The 17,787-nt window shown below is 39.6% G+C and overlaps 1 protein-coding gene across 3 annotated transcripts in view; it reads left to right on the top strand.

Moving 5' to 3' along the window:
- Positions 1–17,787, top strand: part of MYZAP (myocardial zonula adherens protein) — a 52,349-nt gene that overhangs the window by 10,178 nt on the left and 24,384 nt on the right. For all 3 annotated transcript variants that reach the window (XM_066195906.1, XM_066195905.1, XM_066195904.1), the window contains exons 3-9: positions 5,588–5,746; positions 8,066–8,158; positions 10,531–10,644; positions 11,480–11,632; positions 14,431–14,556; positions 15,409–15,537; positions 17,307–17,392. In XM_066195906.1, the coding sequence (XP_066052003.1) occupies positions 5,588–5,746; positions 8,066–8,158; positions 10,531–10,644; positions 11,480–11,632; positions 14,431–14,556; positions 15,409–15,537; positions 17,307–17,392 (860 nt within the window). The remainder of the gene's footprint in view (positions 1–5,587; positions 5,747–8,065; positions 8,159–10,530; positions 10,645–11,479; positions 11,633–14,430; positions 14,557–15,408; positions 15,538–17,306; positions 17,393–17,787) is intronic.

Here is a 17,787-nt window from a genome sequence, read left to right as displayed (position 1 = left end):
CGTTTCGTTTTCATTTGGCTATTTGGACAGGAGAATGAAAATGAGATATCACTCTGGGAATTTGTGTCACTTTACTGTCTGTGGCTTTCAGCCAAGTTTGAGCAGTGTTTAGTCTTAAACTCAATTTGGTACTTTGGCTGCAAATATCCTCAAACACTTTAATTTTCTTGTTTCTTTTAAACATCACAACTAAGAAGTGAAATTCTTTTTACTTCCTAAGCAAGAGTACAGAAGCATAGCAAACTTTTTTTTCCCCCCCCTAGCAAAAAAGGTAGGCAGTAAAGAAGCCAGAAGGGGAATTTGCTTCTGTGCATCATGGTGAGAATCAAGCAGAAACGTGTGTCAGGCCTGGTTCAAGAATACGAGTGCAGTGAAGGTGGGGCTGTGGTGCACATGGAATCTAGGACAGTGCCTATTTTCTCTGCTGCTGCCAGCCCACTCCTGTCAGCAAAGCAGAACTTGTGCCTGAAAAAATGTGGTTCATCTGCTACAGGTGATGTTACTGTTTCTTGGTCTCTCCAGCACTGGTCACTTGATTTTTGCCATGTACTAATTAAGCAACACCTTTTTTAAAACCAGCACTCGTAAAAAATACAGAAAGAATTCCACTGACTTCTGAGGTTTCTGCTGTATTTGTTGTATCTTAGTTTCCCGATGTGTAAACACTGGCATTCTGTGCACAGATTTCATGGGCTCAGTATGACTTTGTATAATGTCTGGCACTTCTCTTTTGAGATGGACACCTAAATTCAGCACCCAAGGAGCTTCAAAGTTGGAAAATGTTCAGCGATGCTTCTTGCATTCTTCATGAATTTAAGAACACCCATGTCTGTTGTGGCATACTTTCCCTGTTGCAATACTATTTTACTGTAAAACTTTCCAAAATGTAACATGATTTTCACGGGCTGTAGAGGAATATGAAAAGGCATAAAACCAGAGCTACCTTTTGCAGAGCACAGTAACTTTTCTTGGTGAGCTCAATGTTACAAATGTGTCATTTTACTGAATAGAAAATAGTAACCTCAGTAACAGCATGAATATTCTTGTTCCTTGTGTAACTAGTGAACACCTAAAAGATAACGATATTTTAGAAACGCCTGGAATGTGGCTGTTAAGGAAAAGATAAAGCCTTGCTTAACTGATGTAATTCTTGTTAAAAGTTTTTTGACGGTGTAGATAAACAGAAGATCATGAATCAGGAAAATTTTAAGGCCACAGGGATACTTGCACAGAATTGTGTTAAGCATTACATTAGATGTCCTTTTTTCTCAAAAAAAGGTGTGTCTTCTGTGCTTTTGCTTTCAATTTTGGGACAGGGAGAATTATAAAATATGAGCCTATCTGACTTTCATTTATAAAACTGGTGGATGAGGAAGCAGATCATCCCTCATAATGCAAGTAAAACCATGGGCCATACAAAAAACAGCTAAAAACTTTAATTTAGGGTTTGGTTTGGTAATGTCTTCACCTGTTTCACGCTACCTGTGCTGCCTCCCTGGACAGAGACACAAACAGGATGCATGGTAATTATCAAGACTTTTGCAACCTTGGGGTGTAGGCTTCTGTTTTAAATGTTTATTAGTTAGGTAAACACAGTGTTTCTTTGGTACACTCTGTGATCACACCAAGCACAGCTGGCTGTTGCTGCAGCACAGACAGGACACGTTCCTGGAGGCTGATCCAGGATGTGTGAGCATCCACACGATGTGTCCTTGCTGTCACCTTAAGCTGTTGTAAAACTGACTATAGGTACAGAGAAATATTTACAGACTGATTGAGCTAACTCTGCCTTTCCAGATCCTTAGCTCACATTAGAAGGGATTTGGCTGATATTTTGACCTTAAACAGCAGTGGTTGATTAATGTAACAAACCCCTTCATCTTAAAGCATTATTCTGGTTAGCTTTACAGTATTTACTTGCTCCTAAATTCGTGCATGTATTCACCTTATGCTGTTATCTTCATTGAGACGCCTCACTAGATCAGAGTGGAGACTATTGAGGACCTGCCTGGAAAAATACCTGAGTTCTGAGAGTAGGTATGTATGGGACAGAGAGAAAAATAATGGGAAGTAATTGACTTTAAAAAACAGTTCTGTAGTTCTTGAGGATGTGGAAGATCCAGGATTTGTGAAAGAGGAAGCATGGGAGAGAGGATGTGTCAGAGGAAGAACAGAGTACAAGGCAGAAATGGAAAAAACAATGAAGGGAGAAAAATAGGCAAAGGTGGGTGGAAGTAGCTTGAGAGGAGGCAAACTGGCAGAAGTGTACTCAGTGCAGGCTTAGTGCTGCAGTTGTGTGGAGATACTTGAGAACTGAGCTACTCAGCAAGGCCTCCTTTAGAGGCAAAGCTGTATTGAAAAAGTAGTCAACAAGCAAAGCAACCATCTCAACCCTGCATTCAGAAGAGTTTTCTGATTGTAACCTTTCTCCTAAGAAAAGACTGCATCAGGTGAGCCCTTTTTTGACTATTTATACAGGACCCGGAAACAAGTGGTCACTGAGAGGAAATTAAGAGTTACTAAACAGAAAAGGGTGAGTAGAAGATAAGCATGGCTGGAATAGAACTTTCACAGCAATGAAAGACGAGACAAAGGTTAAGGAAACATGAGAACAGTTACTTGTGTAGCTGTTGGCTCACACATCTTTAAAACAAGCAAGAACTGAAATTTTAACAGGCACTTGTCTGAGGATTCTGATAGGAGGGAAGAATAAGGAGAGGGTAAAAACAATATCCTGTATTTTAAGTAGCACAGAGAACTGGAACAGTCAACAGATGATGGAGAGTCTTTTAATCTTCTGAAAGAGAAGTAACAAAAGCATTTCAGGAGGCTTGTGCAAATACAGATAACAGGCAAGTTTAGCATTGTTGCAAGAGCCATGTAACCAGTCTGCCTTTGTGTGCACCTAATCCTGCATGTACTGTCCATTATAATGTAAATTTAAGTCTGTTCATCTCTGAAATACGTGTGTAAGTACCATGGGTGATTCTTCAGCTGCAAGCCCATTGGTCTCAATTTGTAGGTCTTTCTGGGAGGGGAAGGGGGAGTGGGGAATCCTTCAAAGCATTCCTTAGGAGTGTGTTCATAATATTCTAAAAATACAAAACTTGGTCAGAATTTCCATGCCAGAACTCTGCAAACACACTTCAGACAATTCTGCTAATGTTTCAGAGGCACAAAGGACCTTGGTATTGCTGGTATTCAGCTGTTCACCTCATTAAAAATGAGTGATCATGGGCAAAGGGTATGGATTTATGAATTCAGTGTCTGGCGCCTTGGTAACCTCTAAACAATCAAAGTGATTATTCAGTCTGTTATCAGGAAGATGGAAACTTGTGTGTAATCCTTTTTTCCAGATGCAGGGGAGGAGCTGCAATGAACTATGAAAGAAACTGCACAACCCTGGAAACAAACAAACACAAAATAATTTTGAGTCATGTCCCCATCTGGTTTCTGTATTTCTCTGTTTCTAAATATGAGGTGTAGTACTTTTGTTTGTGCACATCCAAACAGCTAAACAAAACCCCCAATAATACGTAATCATGAAACATCTCATTTTGAGGATATGAAGCTTTGCATATAAAGTGTTCAAAGTGCAAAATTATATCATATATAGGTAGGGCTGGTTGCCCAATGTTTTCTTCATTAAGTGGTTTTAAAGCTTTCTTTTCAAATGAAGGCTTACAGCTTTGTTGTTCTGTGCCTGAAATGTTCTTCATCAGGTGTCTGCTCTGTGATTGTTCCCCTCCCAGCCCTGCACACACACACCCAGAGCTTCAGCAGCATGGTTAAACTATTAATGATGTGATGAAGAAAAGCCATTTAGGATTTACAGTGTTGAGGAAAATCTGTCAGCGCCATGTAGGAAGCACACACTAAAAAACAAAAGTCCATCTCTATCAGTTTTCCTTAACACAAGTAAATTTTCCTGTTCCTTTTTCCCTTACCTAAAGAAGTATTTATTCTTATATTGCTACCATAGTTGTGTTGGTTTGGCTCCTAAAAACTGAGAGTGCTGCTGCTGCTTTAGGCTGCAGATGGTGTCCTCTCTTCACCATCATGGTAAGGCCTGGAGATCCCTAGGATGCGGCTGCAGATGGATATAAGATGCTGAACTTCATCTCTTTAAGCCTCTGTTTGGTGTCAAAGAGAGTGTTTATACAATGCTTAGAACAAAAAAAACCAAACCCAAACATATTCTAAAGGTAATGTAGTAAATTTCCTCAAGTGTACTTGCATCTGGTATATCCAGCATAAAAAAGTAAGTTCAGTAAAACCATCTCTACCTGATTTTTCTCTAGAACTGACATTTCAGAAACACTGTGCAAAGCTTATCAGTAACAGCTGTGTTTCCAAACTTTGCATTCTAACTTTCCATTCAGAAATCACTGATTATTTTTAGGTTCCTAGTTTGCAAATGTTTCACATTTGGTAATATTTTCCCCTTTTTTTAAAAAAAAAAAGTCATAATGTGGATGTCTTCATTGAAGGTAGTTGTTTAAATGCCTTGTAATCAAGAAGAGAAATGAGTCGTTCTGAGGACTGACTCATTTCAGATGCTTGCAACAGAAGGATGTTTCCCTGGGCTGATTAGAAGGGAGGAGAGTTGAGTAGCCAGGTCAGGTGGTGATCTGACCTTGTGGATGTTCATTTACATGCTGAGGGAAATGATTCCTGCTGCTTGCAAGAAGATTTTTCTTATTAAGTATATTGATGAGATGAACAAGAGGAGCCTGTGAAAGGTGGCTTGAAGCAAGACATGCAATTATTACGAGTATGTTTCACAGATTTCTGCAGATTATTCAAATAAAAAATGTTGGCTCTTTAAAGCAACCTCTGTTTACACAGCAACACCTGATTTAGAAGTTTCATCCTTCTACAGTATTTATTAACACTGGAACACCCACATAAATGCTATTTCATAGCTTTGCTTTTGCTCTTCCAATGTCAGTTCTGCAACAACTGTAAAAGAAATGGAGAGTTTGATTGCTTTGGAGGTTATTACTTAGCTTTAAATGCAAACTGAAATTCTTCTTTGTTTATCTTCCAGAGAAACCAATACTTTCTCTTTTAAGGAACACTGCCTAAAAGGTTTTAATTCTAGTTTCCTAGAACTTTCTATATTTTTTGAGTAAACGTGTGAATTTTTGTTTCCTGCAGCAGGGAGTTTGGGAAATGAGGGATAATTCTGTGGTTGCACGAGTTTAGAGGGAACTAGAGACCTGACTGTTCTGCAAGAGTGCAGAAAAATACCATCTGGTGGTGAATGAAAATAAGCCATATTAACCTTTTTTTACATGCCTCTACCTCTCCTTGTACAAATCCAGCCTGCTGTCTCTAGGTGTGCCTACATGACTTCCATTGAAGGCAGTGGTAATTAGACATCTCTGTATTCTTTATCAATTATAAGTTCTTCCAAAAACCTGAAGGCTGACAGGTTGGTGCCAAAATGTTTTGGAGTTAGTGTTCATGTGTACTGTTGTGCTTTCCCTATGACTGGTTTCTTTCCTGGCCCTAAGTTACTGTGGTTTTATTTAGGTTTTCTTGTTCTAGTACTGATATTTTAATTTTTTTTTTTAATTTATAGGAGCTCTACCATGTACCAAATGGGATGTCTCCAGGGAAGCTCTCTCATGGGATGGTGTATGGTGTTGTGCACCGAACTGACAACAACCATAAGAGAGAAATGGTGGTTTATGGCTGGTCAGCTGATCAGCTGAAAGAGGAGATGAATTACATTAAAGAAGTGAGTTACACTTTCACCTCAAAATTTGTTAAATACCCTTTCCATATATCATGTAGAGCTGTGAGAGTATAATGGGATCACTGGTGTCTAGCCCAATATCTCCGTTCCCAGTTTGAACTGGGAACCTACTCTGAAGCTAGAGGCTGGCCTTACTAGACTTTGAGTTGGGAAAAAAGCATGCTCTGTACCTGGGAACTGTGCTTGCTGATGGAAGAAACTATGTAAGCAGACGCCTGAAAGGATAAAGTCTTTCTCTTCCTCTGCTTCCCCCGTCCCCAAACCCCCCCAGCTCTGAAAAGGCTTCTAAATTAGGTGACATAGTAAAATCACTTGGGTATATTTTGGGGCAGCCTTAAAATAGTCAGCCTAATAAGGATGTCTTTGTACTACTTTCTCTGTGCCTGCTCATTTATCACAGTTGGCAGAAGATCTCCTTAAAAACAAAATCTGCATTTCTGATCCTGCTTGATATTTTGCTTTTCTTGAAACTCAGCATCTCTTTGCCCATCAGTCTTTGGCTCTCAGGCTGTGGCAGTAACACCCTGCTTACCTCAGGGCAAATAATCTGACCTTTTTCCATCCACCTTCACCACCCAGGAGGCTGTGGGCCAGTGCTTATCACGTTACACTGATTCAAGTGCAAACTGAGTTGCTAGAAAAGGGAGGAACCCTGAATCAAGGGAGCAGTGTAAAGCACTGTAATCGTGTGTGCTCCTCACATCTGCCTGGTCTGTGGCTATCAGCACTTGCTTCTCTCCCTTGGTACTCCCAGTTTGTCAGCTCCTGGTGCTCACCACTCTCAAGCTGCTGAGGTTAGGGCTGGCAGGGTGTGTCAGTGCTGCAGTGCTGGCGAGGCACACAAGCTGCCCTGGCTGCTCTTCTCCTGCCTGGGTAGTTTCTCTGCCCTGCTGGGGTGGTGTCAAGGGACAGGTGAATTGGCACACAGCAGGGCCAGCTCCCCAAACTGCACTGTCTGTGGTACCCGGGGATTGCTTGGGCTGGGAACCATCTCTCTGCCCTTGTCTGTCCCTTGTGGAGGGACACATCAGACCGGGTGAACCGCCTTGTCTTGCTTGCGCATTCAGGGTACTGATGCTTTCAGGAAAAAGTGGGAAAGACATGGAAAGAGACATGCTGGCTTTTGCTCTTCCGTCTTCTGGAAGCTGTGTTCAGCTCTGCTAATTTGTGATCTTTGGTCTGCCAGAGTAGTGTTGCCTTTAAAAGCAGAGTCTTAAACAAGTGTCCTCAGCTTGTGCTGTGTGTGTGCTGACTCAAATAGACCAAAAGTGATGGGCTGTGTCAGAGCTGCTGACAGCTTCCTGTGCCTGAGTCAAATCTGCATCTTGCAGAGGGTGTGTGTGCCTGTGCATGGGGAGGCACAGGGTGAGCAGTGCTTTCCTGAGGTGCTGGGCAGGAGTCAGCTCCTTTCTCTCTTCCTCATCCCAAAGGCACCCCGTGGTTAGGGAGCATGCCTTGCATAGGTTTGGTGTCCCTCTTTCTGGGAGTAGGTGGGGGGACTGATTCTCTGCAGAGCTGCTGAGAACATCCCCTGCTGAAGTTCAGCTCAGCCCACTGTGCAGAGACACAGCAAATTCACTGCCCTAAGTGATCTGCAATCAGCCTGTGATTGGTAGAGGTGAGGAAGGGGGGGGAAAGAGGTTGAATTATGTAGGCTGTAGGCAAACATGACTGCAGTGGTGTGTAAAGCTAAACTGGAAGCAGCTTGGGGTTTTTTGAGGTTTTTTCCTAGAAAGGCAAGGAATAATTTGCATCCACAGTTCTTGATATCAAATTGAATTCTCTGTTTTTCAGATTTGAAATTGCATTGGTAAATGTAAGCTAGTTTGTTTTTAGTTAGATACAAGTCTGAAAGACTGAAATTTAAAGTGTTTATCTTCTAAAGATACCCAGGGGAAACCAACCACTTAAAAGTATGGAGGTATATTAAGTCTGTGCCTTTTTTCAGAAATAAAACAACATGTGATCAAATTAATTTTAATTCATTTAGTAATCAGGTTAGAATGACTTATGGATATTTAATTGAAATTAATTTAGTTAAATTATTAATTTACAAGCGTTTAAGCATGTACAGAGAGGTTTAGAATTACTCATAGTGACAGTTATTTGTATCATCCCTATGTAGACAAGTCTTGAGACTTAAGTTTTTGTCTTTTTTTGAGAATAAATTGCTGTTATGCAGTGTAGGTTAACAATGGAAATTATGGAAAGTACCAATGAATAGAGAAAAAAATCATGTCCTACTATATAAACAGTATAATCCAAAATTTTGATAAAAGTGTTTGACTTTTCTGACACCAGGTGAGAGCAACTCTGGAAAAAGTAAGAAAGAAAATGTATGGTGAATATGATGAAATGAAACGAAAAATACAGCAGCTTACAAATGAACTGAAAGTAAGTATCCATTCATTTGCAGGGAAAGCATATGGGAATAACTGTCCCAGTGTTATCTGGAAACTTTTCTTTTGCTTTAGCTGAACAGAACTAATGTCCCAAACCACTTCAGTTCACTGTTTTATGTGACATCTGTAGTTTCCTTTCTTTCTTTATTTTTCCATCCAGGAAGGTAAAGGAGGACAGGGATGCTTTTGCATGTGAAATTACTAACTGGCTGGAAATTCTTGGAAAGAAAAGAAAGATCTTGATACCACTGCCTATGTGTATTGGTAGTTAGTGGAGATGGATGTAACAGCTTCCAGGTGAATTGAATAAATAACATTGATAATTAGGAAAAACTGATAACTTGGAGTCATTTCAACCCTGCTCTGTTTTACTGACTCTATTGTTTAAACACTAAGTAAAAGAAGTGGCAATATTCACTAGTATTAAAGTGCTAAAAATTACTTACCTTTTGGTTTTTAATGGAATATTTCAATAGTCATTGAATGACCTGTCTTTCTCCTGACATGCTGCTTTAGCAATAAAAGCTGTTGCACTCTGTAAAAATAACCCTCATATTAAACTGCTGACTTGTTTGATCCAAAAAAAATCCCCCTGAAAACTTGCTTTGAATTTATATTCAGCATTGATTTTCACAGCCCTGGTTCAGAGGAAGCTTTGGCAATTAGAAGTATTCTGAGTTCAAGGGATTGGGACCTTGACTTGTGCCCTTCCCACCCTCATTTGGAGGCTGTCAGTTCCCTGCATGCTGTATTAGGTACAATAATCAGAACTTGCTGTAAACTGGTACTTCCATTCTGTGCAACTTGTCTCAAAAGGAGAGAGAAAAAAAAATCCCCCTGACTTGAGAGGAAGAGAGAGAGAAAACTCAATTTCTGCAAAAGATGTTAAATAGTCATAATTCTGCCAGCAAGACTCACTCTCCCCCCAGCATGCCTGTGGTAAATGCTGATTCAGGTGCAGCTTGTTGTCTTTGCTGCTGATCTTTACTGAATAGCAGTGATGATATCCTGCACTTCCAGAACTTCTGTCAGACCAGTAGAAATCCTGCATGAGTCAGAAATTCTTCCTTAATTAAGGGTTTCTGACCAGTTCTGATGGAATATCTAGTTCTGCAGCAAATCAGCAGTTCGTGAAGCTTCCTTCTGACATAAATGGCACATTAGGAGACATCCTTCCCTGTTTTTTTAAAAACTCTGGACTGCCTGAAAGGAAGCACAAGTGTTGTTCTTCCTAATAATGTGAACTTTTGGTTTGGTTAGTTACTTAGGAGCTGATTTTGGTTTTACATGACTGTTGTCTTCTGTGCTATTTGCAAATCCTGTTTAAAATCCTTTCTATACTCTGTGCTTCAGCTTTCAATCACTGTGCTTTTATCTTAACAATTTCCAGGACAACTTTTTGTTCATAAAGCTTGTTTGAAATTTGCTCTTCCAGTATCCTGCCCTGGGTTTCTTTACACAAGTTCTTACCTTGTAACTTTCTCAATCCATCCAAAGCATTTCTGCTTTCATTTATTTTACATGAGCAGCACACACTTATAGAAGGTTGACACTGACTACTTGGCCTCTACTCCCTATGCTGATCTAATCTGTGTATGGCTTGGTTACTACACACTTGTCCCCTGTATCAGTCCCTGGTGTTCTTCTGTTTTTATCAAGAAACAAATCTGGTCCATCGAAGATTGTGAGCTGGGCTGGCTTCCATTAGTAACACTCTTTTCCTCTTTATTATTGAATCATTCATAACAATTTACACTGTTTGGGTTTTGGTCTCTTCTTGAATGATGTCATTTTGTGTCTTTCCCCCCCTTCAGTTTTGAAGCATGTGTGTGTGTACATATCAGAAAATGACTAATTTTCACACAACAAAGCCCTCTGGCTTCCCCTCCCTGCTTTGCACTGTTTCATCCTTACGTCTTCTTGGTGTTGCTTCTTTATGTACCTGATTAGTCAGTTTCTTCTTAATTAAGGCTCTTCTACAATTCATAGTTCTAGATTTCCTTATTTCTTGTATTCTTCTGCTTTTTGCTCTGAATTTTTACAATATGTGCACTCTGTGTATATAATCTTTCTGAATAGACAGCTGCCAATTGTCTTCTTGTCCTTTCAAAAAGAACAGCTTATACAGTGATTGCAGACTAACAATTAACTTAGATACTCATGCCTTATTTCTGTTAGATTATTTGGATTTTAAGGTTTGTTTGTTTGTGAGAATATACTTTGAGGCCTGTATATTTAAAGCATCCTACTACTGTGAGAACGACCTTGGCATCTTTCTCTTCTATAGCTCTCTTGGAAAGAATAGGTAAACTTGATCGTTATTCAATATAAAACTTTTTTTTTTCTTTTTTTTCCCCTGCTCAGGTGACAAATGCTCATCAGGAATCCTTAGAGAATCATGTGCGAGTGCAGGCTGCAGCCTTAGATAGCTTTAGCGAAATGAACAGCTCCTTGACATCAGCATCAATAGACTTGCAGGTACATCTTCCTAGCTGCTTCCCAGCTCACAGCTGCCTTTTCTAACATGGATTTAAAGCACACAGAAAACATTGATGACAGATAACAGGTTCTAACACTAAGCAACACCATAAAGTACTGTCTTGGATATCTAAAGCACCTAATTTAGGAAACAAAGAAAAATGTTCCAGAAGTTTCTGGGTCAAAAAAAAATTAAAAACACTGTACAGTAAAGAGATATAAAGAGATTCTGATATGCAGCAGACTAATACCACAAGTCATGTCTCTATGAAGGATCTAAGGTGAAAATGTGATTGGTCTGTATAGTACAAAATGAGGCATCCCCTGACTTAGTTCTGCCTTCAGTTGGTAGCAGAAATGAAGTGGCACGTTTGGATGCCAGACACTTGTGAGATTTTACATACCTGTGAAATGCAGTTTTAAAGACTTCTGAATCCCAGTGTGTCTGAGCTGAACAACTTAATGCCCCTGCTTTCTTGTATGGAACAAGAATGTTACATTCTTGTACATTACTTTGTTGTTTTCAGTCCACTGCATTTTGTATGTATGGCATCACCCTCAGACAGGAGGGAAGATTATACTGAAATTAATCCGTGTTTTTTTTTTTTTTAATGGTGTTTCAAGGCTTGATTTCATCAAGTATACTCCTCACAGAAATACCTTCTAGCAAGAACAAAAGCCATAATTTTAGATGTTAAAACTTGCAAAACTGTTCACACTGCATTATTATGTCAGGAAGCTCTTTAAATGTGCTGTCTGTTTCATAAGCTCTTGCCTATATTAATTCATCAAATTCTTTCTGATTTTTAATATATGCTTTGCCTCTCTCTTCTAGAAAACTCTAGTGGATGTTACCTTGGAGAACACTGACATAAGGGAACAAATAAGGAATTTAAAACATACACACGAGCAATCTATGGAAAAGCTGAGAGAGAAGCAAAAGCAACTGGAAACAGCACAAATTGAAAATCAGTTACTGAAGTTAAAGGTGTGATATTTAACCTCTCCTAAAAATACTGCACAGTAAGGGCATTAGGTGGATGTTAAATGAATTCCTTGACCTTATCTGTAAAGGGTTTTTCATTCTTCATGCCCTCAAGCTCACTTACTCCTGTGAATCAATACTGTTTTAACAGCAGAGGATCTCAGCTGGTGACAGGCGGTCTTCCCATAACATGGGATGTAACATAAGAGTCTGAGATGTTGACAGGTGAAAATTCAAACCATTAAATGGTTATTAGTGTCCATTCCTATTAAGTGAAGGAATATTACAACTCTACACATTGCTACATGAATTTCTTGGTGTTGAGTTTCTTTGGTATTGCTCCATTTTTAATAGGTAGTTCGTTAAGTCTTATGAGCATGTGGTCAGCAGGTAAGGGCAAGCATCTTCAAAAGGGAATGAAGCCATTCCTATCAGAGAAATGCAAGGGAATAAAACACAAACTGCAAGGTTTAATATGACAGGAAGCTTGACCATGTTCTCCCCTCATCAGCCAAATGTATTCCTTTAATCTCAAAACAAAAACCCAAATAAAACAACACCCCCACCGCCTGGAAACCTTTGTCTCTTAAAATTGCTCAAAGTAGACCAGTTTGGATATAGTACTAAATCAGCATTTGTTAAATTTTGAAGAATTTTTTATTGTTTTTGGTAAAGTTTCTGAAATTAAGGTGACTGCAGTTATATCATGTTTAATTTGGTCAGAGAAGGTGTTTCTGTCTGGCTATTTTGCTAGTGACTAGCACTCGTGCTTAATAATGAATGGTTAAACAAGAAAACATAAGTGCATTTCATGTCCTCCTTTCCTCTCACAGTGAAACTCTACAAGCCATAAAAGTAGCTGTATTTTGCACCCGCTGTTGTCAGCAGGAAATAAAAAGAGGTAAAAAACCAAGTAACAGAAGCAAAGATGATGCAATTAAGATTTTAAAACAGAAATCTGGGCTTCACTGTAATGTTAAAGACATGCCCCAGCAAGCCAGGGAAAGGTATGTCTGCTTCTAAGAGCAGGGAACTGCAGTTTAAGTCTCAGTTCAACTGAATGCATAAAGATTTGTTTATCTTCAAGCCTGTCAAGCTCTGCAGAATACGTGCCCTGCATCTACACAGCAAAAGTGTAAATTCTGCCCTCACACTTTCAGTTTTAGTACCAAATTAGTGAATAATATACCTCATTACTTTCTTTGACAGTTAAATATAAAATTGTGTCTCAAACAGTGGCAAGACATCTGGGAATTCATTCTAGGAGTGAATGTAAGAGGATGATGTGGGATCTGGGAGGTTAGTGTTGAAAAGCAGTAACTGCTGTGTACCATGATTACATTCTGGGTGGAGAACACACCTGAGGGGCTCATTAAGGAGGTTTGGTTATTCATAAATCCATAATAGCTTAGAGTGGAGATTTTACTTAAGTGTATTATAACAGATGCCCTGATACATCCACTTTTTTATGCTTGTTTTTACTGTCCTCATTGCTCAAGGCATAAGGAAAGGAATGATGGAGATAAAAGGCCAGAGATCATGCTCTGGTTCAGTGTATCTTAAGGAATCTGGGGTTTAATGATCAGCTTTCTCTAAATGATACGATTCTTTCAGGCTTCCTGAAATGTGGAAGGTTCATTTAACTCCACACCCTCTCATAAAGTGCAGGTCACTACCTGTGCTCCAGGGCTGGCCTAGGTGAGATGCCAAAGGGGACAGTTGTAGTACAAGTGGAGTCCTTCAGGGCTCATCCCTTTTCTAAGAATGGAACACACTGTTGTTTTTCTCCAGGGTACTAAACAAGCTTGTTTCTGCCATGCAAGGTGAATTCAAGAGTTTACTAAATCTTTTGGTCCTTTAGATAGAAAAAAATCCAACCCAAAACCTTAATCATCAGAACTCTGTATTTTGTAGCTGTGTTAATGTGGTGATGAGCATGGAACATTTTTTTCCTCCTCTTCCTGTCACTTTTGTAGTACCCACAGCATTTCACTATAACCTTGGCTGATTCACAGCATCTCTAGGAAGAGAACTAAGTCCTATACTAGCTGTTTTACTTCACTTTTATTGTGGTTTACATAGGAGATGGGCCTAAGCTGTGAATATCCTATCTGGTGTTTAATTACTGAGGGTGTGGTTCAGTCTGTTTTCAGCCAACAGCAGGAAATCCTGTCTCCGAATGACCATTCTGCCCTCTTCCCTGTAACTCTAGTAAAGTTTCTGGTTCTGTTGTTAAAAATTAACCCTTCCGCACACCCAAGAAATTTAATTTTCAGTTTGATTGCTTTGCTGCATGGTTACCCCAGTTCTTATGTCTACACAAAGAGCAGAATGTGAAAAACCAAGAGAGAGCAGGGAGGGTACTGCAATAAAGAATTGCTTTGAGTGTTTGTGGTCATTTAGAAACAGGAATTGAGTCTAGTCCATCTCTAGTCCATGCTTCAGTAGAGTGGGGGGAGACAGTGTTGTTTCAACGGGGAAACAAACCAAGTGACTTGGAGGCTGTTCTGGAAGGGTTCAGCAGAGAGGCATGGCCTGATCTTGGATAAGCAGTGACCAAATGAGCTAAATTCACACAACATGGAACTTGATGGAATAATAACTTCTACAGATTCAAATCATGTGAATAATGGCGAAATGCTGTAAATGGTCTTGATGCAAATGGAATTCTACTTTTGCAATGTCAGAGTTATAACAAGGGGAAGCTTAACTTCAGACTCTTATTTTCTCATCCTATGAACTCTTTCTCCGGCTGCCAGCAATACTGTACTTAGTGATGGGGGAACCTTCCTCTCTCACAGGTGGAATCAGCACAGGAAGCCAATGCTGAAGTCATGAGAGAGATGACCAGAAAGCTGTATAGTCAGTATGAGGAAAAAATGCGAGAAGAGGAACAGAAACACAAGGCTGAGAAAGAAATGCTCCTGGTATGTACAGCCAGTCTGTAAGAGCAGTGCTTAGCTTGGGTGTCGTTTCTCAATCACTTCACACTTCAGAGCTGATGTGTGTTCCTTCACTTCTGTCTCTGTGATTAGTCGTGCCATGGTTACTAAGCTTTCCAAATTTTTGGGGTTGTAGGACTGAGAAAAATATGGGTTCAAACATTGTAATATCAATGATCATCTAGATTTCAGAATCTGAAATAGGGTAAGTAGGTTTTTATGACTTCTGATTCTCCAAAAAAGGAAATTACAATGGCCAATTTCAAGTGACAGTTTAAAAAGGAGAAAGGGAGCAACTTCACTGAATGCTACTGGAGCAAGAACTCTCCTGTCCCCCAGTTTCCCTCCACCCCCAAGTTAAACCTTTCTATGAGCAGTTCATTGTTGCATTTTTTAAAATAATAGAGTCAGATATTGAAGGAGATTGAAGATAGATGCTCCTTTTTATTCATATTGCTTTGCATGTAAGGAAAGTACAAAGCTAAACGTGGCTGACTACGGTGTTTAGAAAGCTGTCTTTTGCAACAGCATATTTTATTTAACAGCATCCTCAGGGAAAGGGAAGGGAAATCAGCTATCTAAGAAATGGGTAAAAGTTTCTCTTGGATTGTTATAATGATGCTTTACTAATACCTGTGTGTTTCAAAGTACCCTGAATCTTTTGCTCTATATAATTCACCTTTAAGGTCACAACTCTTCCAGATTTCTGAGTAGGTGTAGTGAAAAGCTTTGAGCTCTTTAAGAGCTATTAGCCTGGCCCTGTAGCTGAAAAGAAGAAGAAATATTCCTCATTAATATATTAGATGCTAATGTAACTGTAAATGTTCTTGTTTGTAGGAGGAAACAAATCGGCTTCTGAAGGCTATTGAAGAGGCAAATAAGAAGATGCAGATTACAGAAACAAGCATACAGGAGAAAGACCAGAGGATTGGTGAGCTGGACCGGCTGATTGAACGCATGGAAGAGGTATGAGAGCTGATTGCTGCCTTGAGAGGAAATGCACAAGTGCGTGGAGGACATTTCACTTCTTACTGTTCTGCTGCTCAGTTCCCTGCTCAGTGACATACCATTGCTGTCTGCATCTTAGTTACTGTATTTGTATCAGTAAATGCACCTGGACTGCCACCCTGTGAGGAGGAGGTGGTTCTCTCTTCCTGATGGTCCTTACAGGGCAGCATTTATTTAGGAAATGAACCATTACTTTAAAGAGAGAATTTAGAAACCATTCAGTGTCCTTTCAGTGTGCAAGGTGTCTTAAGCCTAATCAAGTAATAATCATAAATGACCCAGAGTCTTTCAGAAATGTTGTTGTGGTAGGTCCATAGAGTGCACAGAGCTCTGCTGTGGATGGGTAAGAAGCTGACGGAGAACCTACAGGGTCAGGATTAAAGGGAGGGCAGGGACAGGTGACATTAGAACGGGGGCTACCCAGCCAGGAAGACTGAAAGGATGAGGCCCTTTGCAGACAATGGGAGCAGCCTCTTGCTCACAAGTCCTGGTCCTCTTGGGGATTTTCAATCACCCTGACATCATTTGGGACAACATAGCCGAGCATAAGGAATCCAGCTTCCTGGAATGTGTTGATGATAACTTCCTTCTCCAGTTGATAGAGGAGCCAGTGAGGAGAAGTGCTGTTCTGGACCTTGTTCTAATCAGCAAGGAGGAGCTGCTGGAGAATGTGAAGCTCAAGGGCAGCTTTGGCTGCAGTGACTGAAATGGTCTTGGATATACTTTGGCATTTCTCATTTCATTCAATAACAGGCATCTCATTATCTTTAAAGATTTGTGCCTCACTATCTCAAATACAGGAGCAGAGAGTGTTCTAGTCAGTGGAGGGAGTACAATCTTCTGCTCTTTCAAATGAACTGGGTTTTTTTCATCAATTTCACTTTATTGCAGTACATATTTAATATCAGTATCTACTGAGAAATACATTTTTATACGCCAGTCTTGTTGGCTTAGCTGGTTAGTCTAATGTGCATTGAGCCCCTTTTGTCTAATGCTTGCAAATTCATTAGTAGAATTCATGATTACACTGAGAAACTAGTCAGCTTAATATGAATATGCCCCTGGCTGCATTAACTTCATCTGGGCTTCAGCCTACAACTTTTAAGTATTATATAGTGACTGTAGGATTGCAGTACAGTTCACATGTACAGATGAGTTCCTTCGTATTAGTTCTTTAATCTGCTCTTATCTAGCTGATACTCACCCAGTGAGACTGAATGTCTCTTCAGTTCCCATCAAGGTGGATAAAACACTTACACTTCTCTGTTAACTTGTTTGACTCAGACCCCATGTCCTCACAGATCTTTCCAAGCACTGTGCTGGTGGGCACTTAAAAATAAACAGGAATACTCTGGGGGAAAAAGAAGCAGCAGTACCTTTTATCGCATTGGGAGATGTTTTTGGAGTGATAATGTGGACAGTTTGACATTTATGTATGTTAAAGATTTTGATGACTCATCTTTTCATTGAAAAAATTCAGTTTCAAATACAGCCATATATCTTCATATAGGAAATTGAAAACTGATTTGTTTCCATGCATAGCTGGGAAATGGATTTTATTATTATGTATTCTGTGCTCCTTGGCTATAGGAAATGGCATGAATTTTGTTTAATCAGTTTCTATTTTAATTTCACAAATGATGTTTTGAATTGCAATGAAATGTGCTTTGTGGAACCTTTACATTTTGATACATGGGGAGAACTGAAGGATAATTTTTCTTGCTTAGGAGCGTCACCAGCTGCAAAAACAACTTGAATTAAATGAACTACAAATATCTGGAGCAAAATCTGAAAACAACTCCGACAGTGAAAGGTGAGATATGACTTGCCTGTGGAACTTCTACTGTTGCCAGGAAATTTCTGGGGTTTCTTTGGTTTTTGTAGACATCTGAATTTTGCCTCTTCCCCCTTTAAAACTGCAGTCTAGTAGGGATTGTCCGTCTGAAGGTAGGTTTATTTACATGTAAAATATCAAGACAATTTTTTTTTGCAACACTTACCACTTTCATGCATCTTTTCTGAAAAGTTGTTTGCAAATGTGCCAAGTCCATTGTAGACGGAGCAAACTGTGACATATCTGTGGCTTGCATTTTTCTTAAATCTGCATTCCCAAATTCAGAGGAGTATGATCCTGACTATGAATACTTTCACTATCTAAACTCAAAGGTTTATTTGACAGTGCTTGAGTGGGTAAAGATGAATTATAAC

This window comes from Chamaea fasciata, unplaced genomic scaffold (genome assembly GCF_029207755.1).
Source record: "Chamaea fasciata isolate MVZ Bird 193981 ecotype frontalis unplaced genomic scaffold, bChaFas1.0.hap1 SCAF_14, whole genome shotgun sequence".
In the NCBI taxonomy this organism is placed as follows: Eukaryota; Metazoa; Chordata; class Aves; order Passeriformes; family Sylviidae; genus Chamaea; species Chamaea fasciata.
This window is presented reverse-complemented; position numbering and strand designations above follow the sequence as displayed.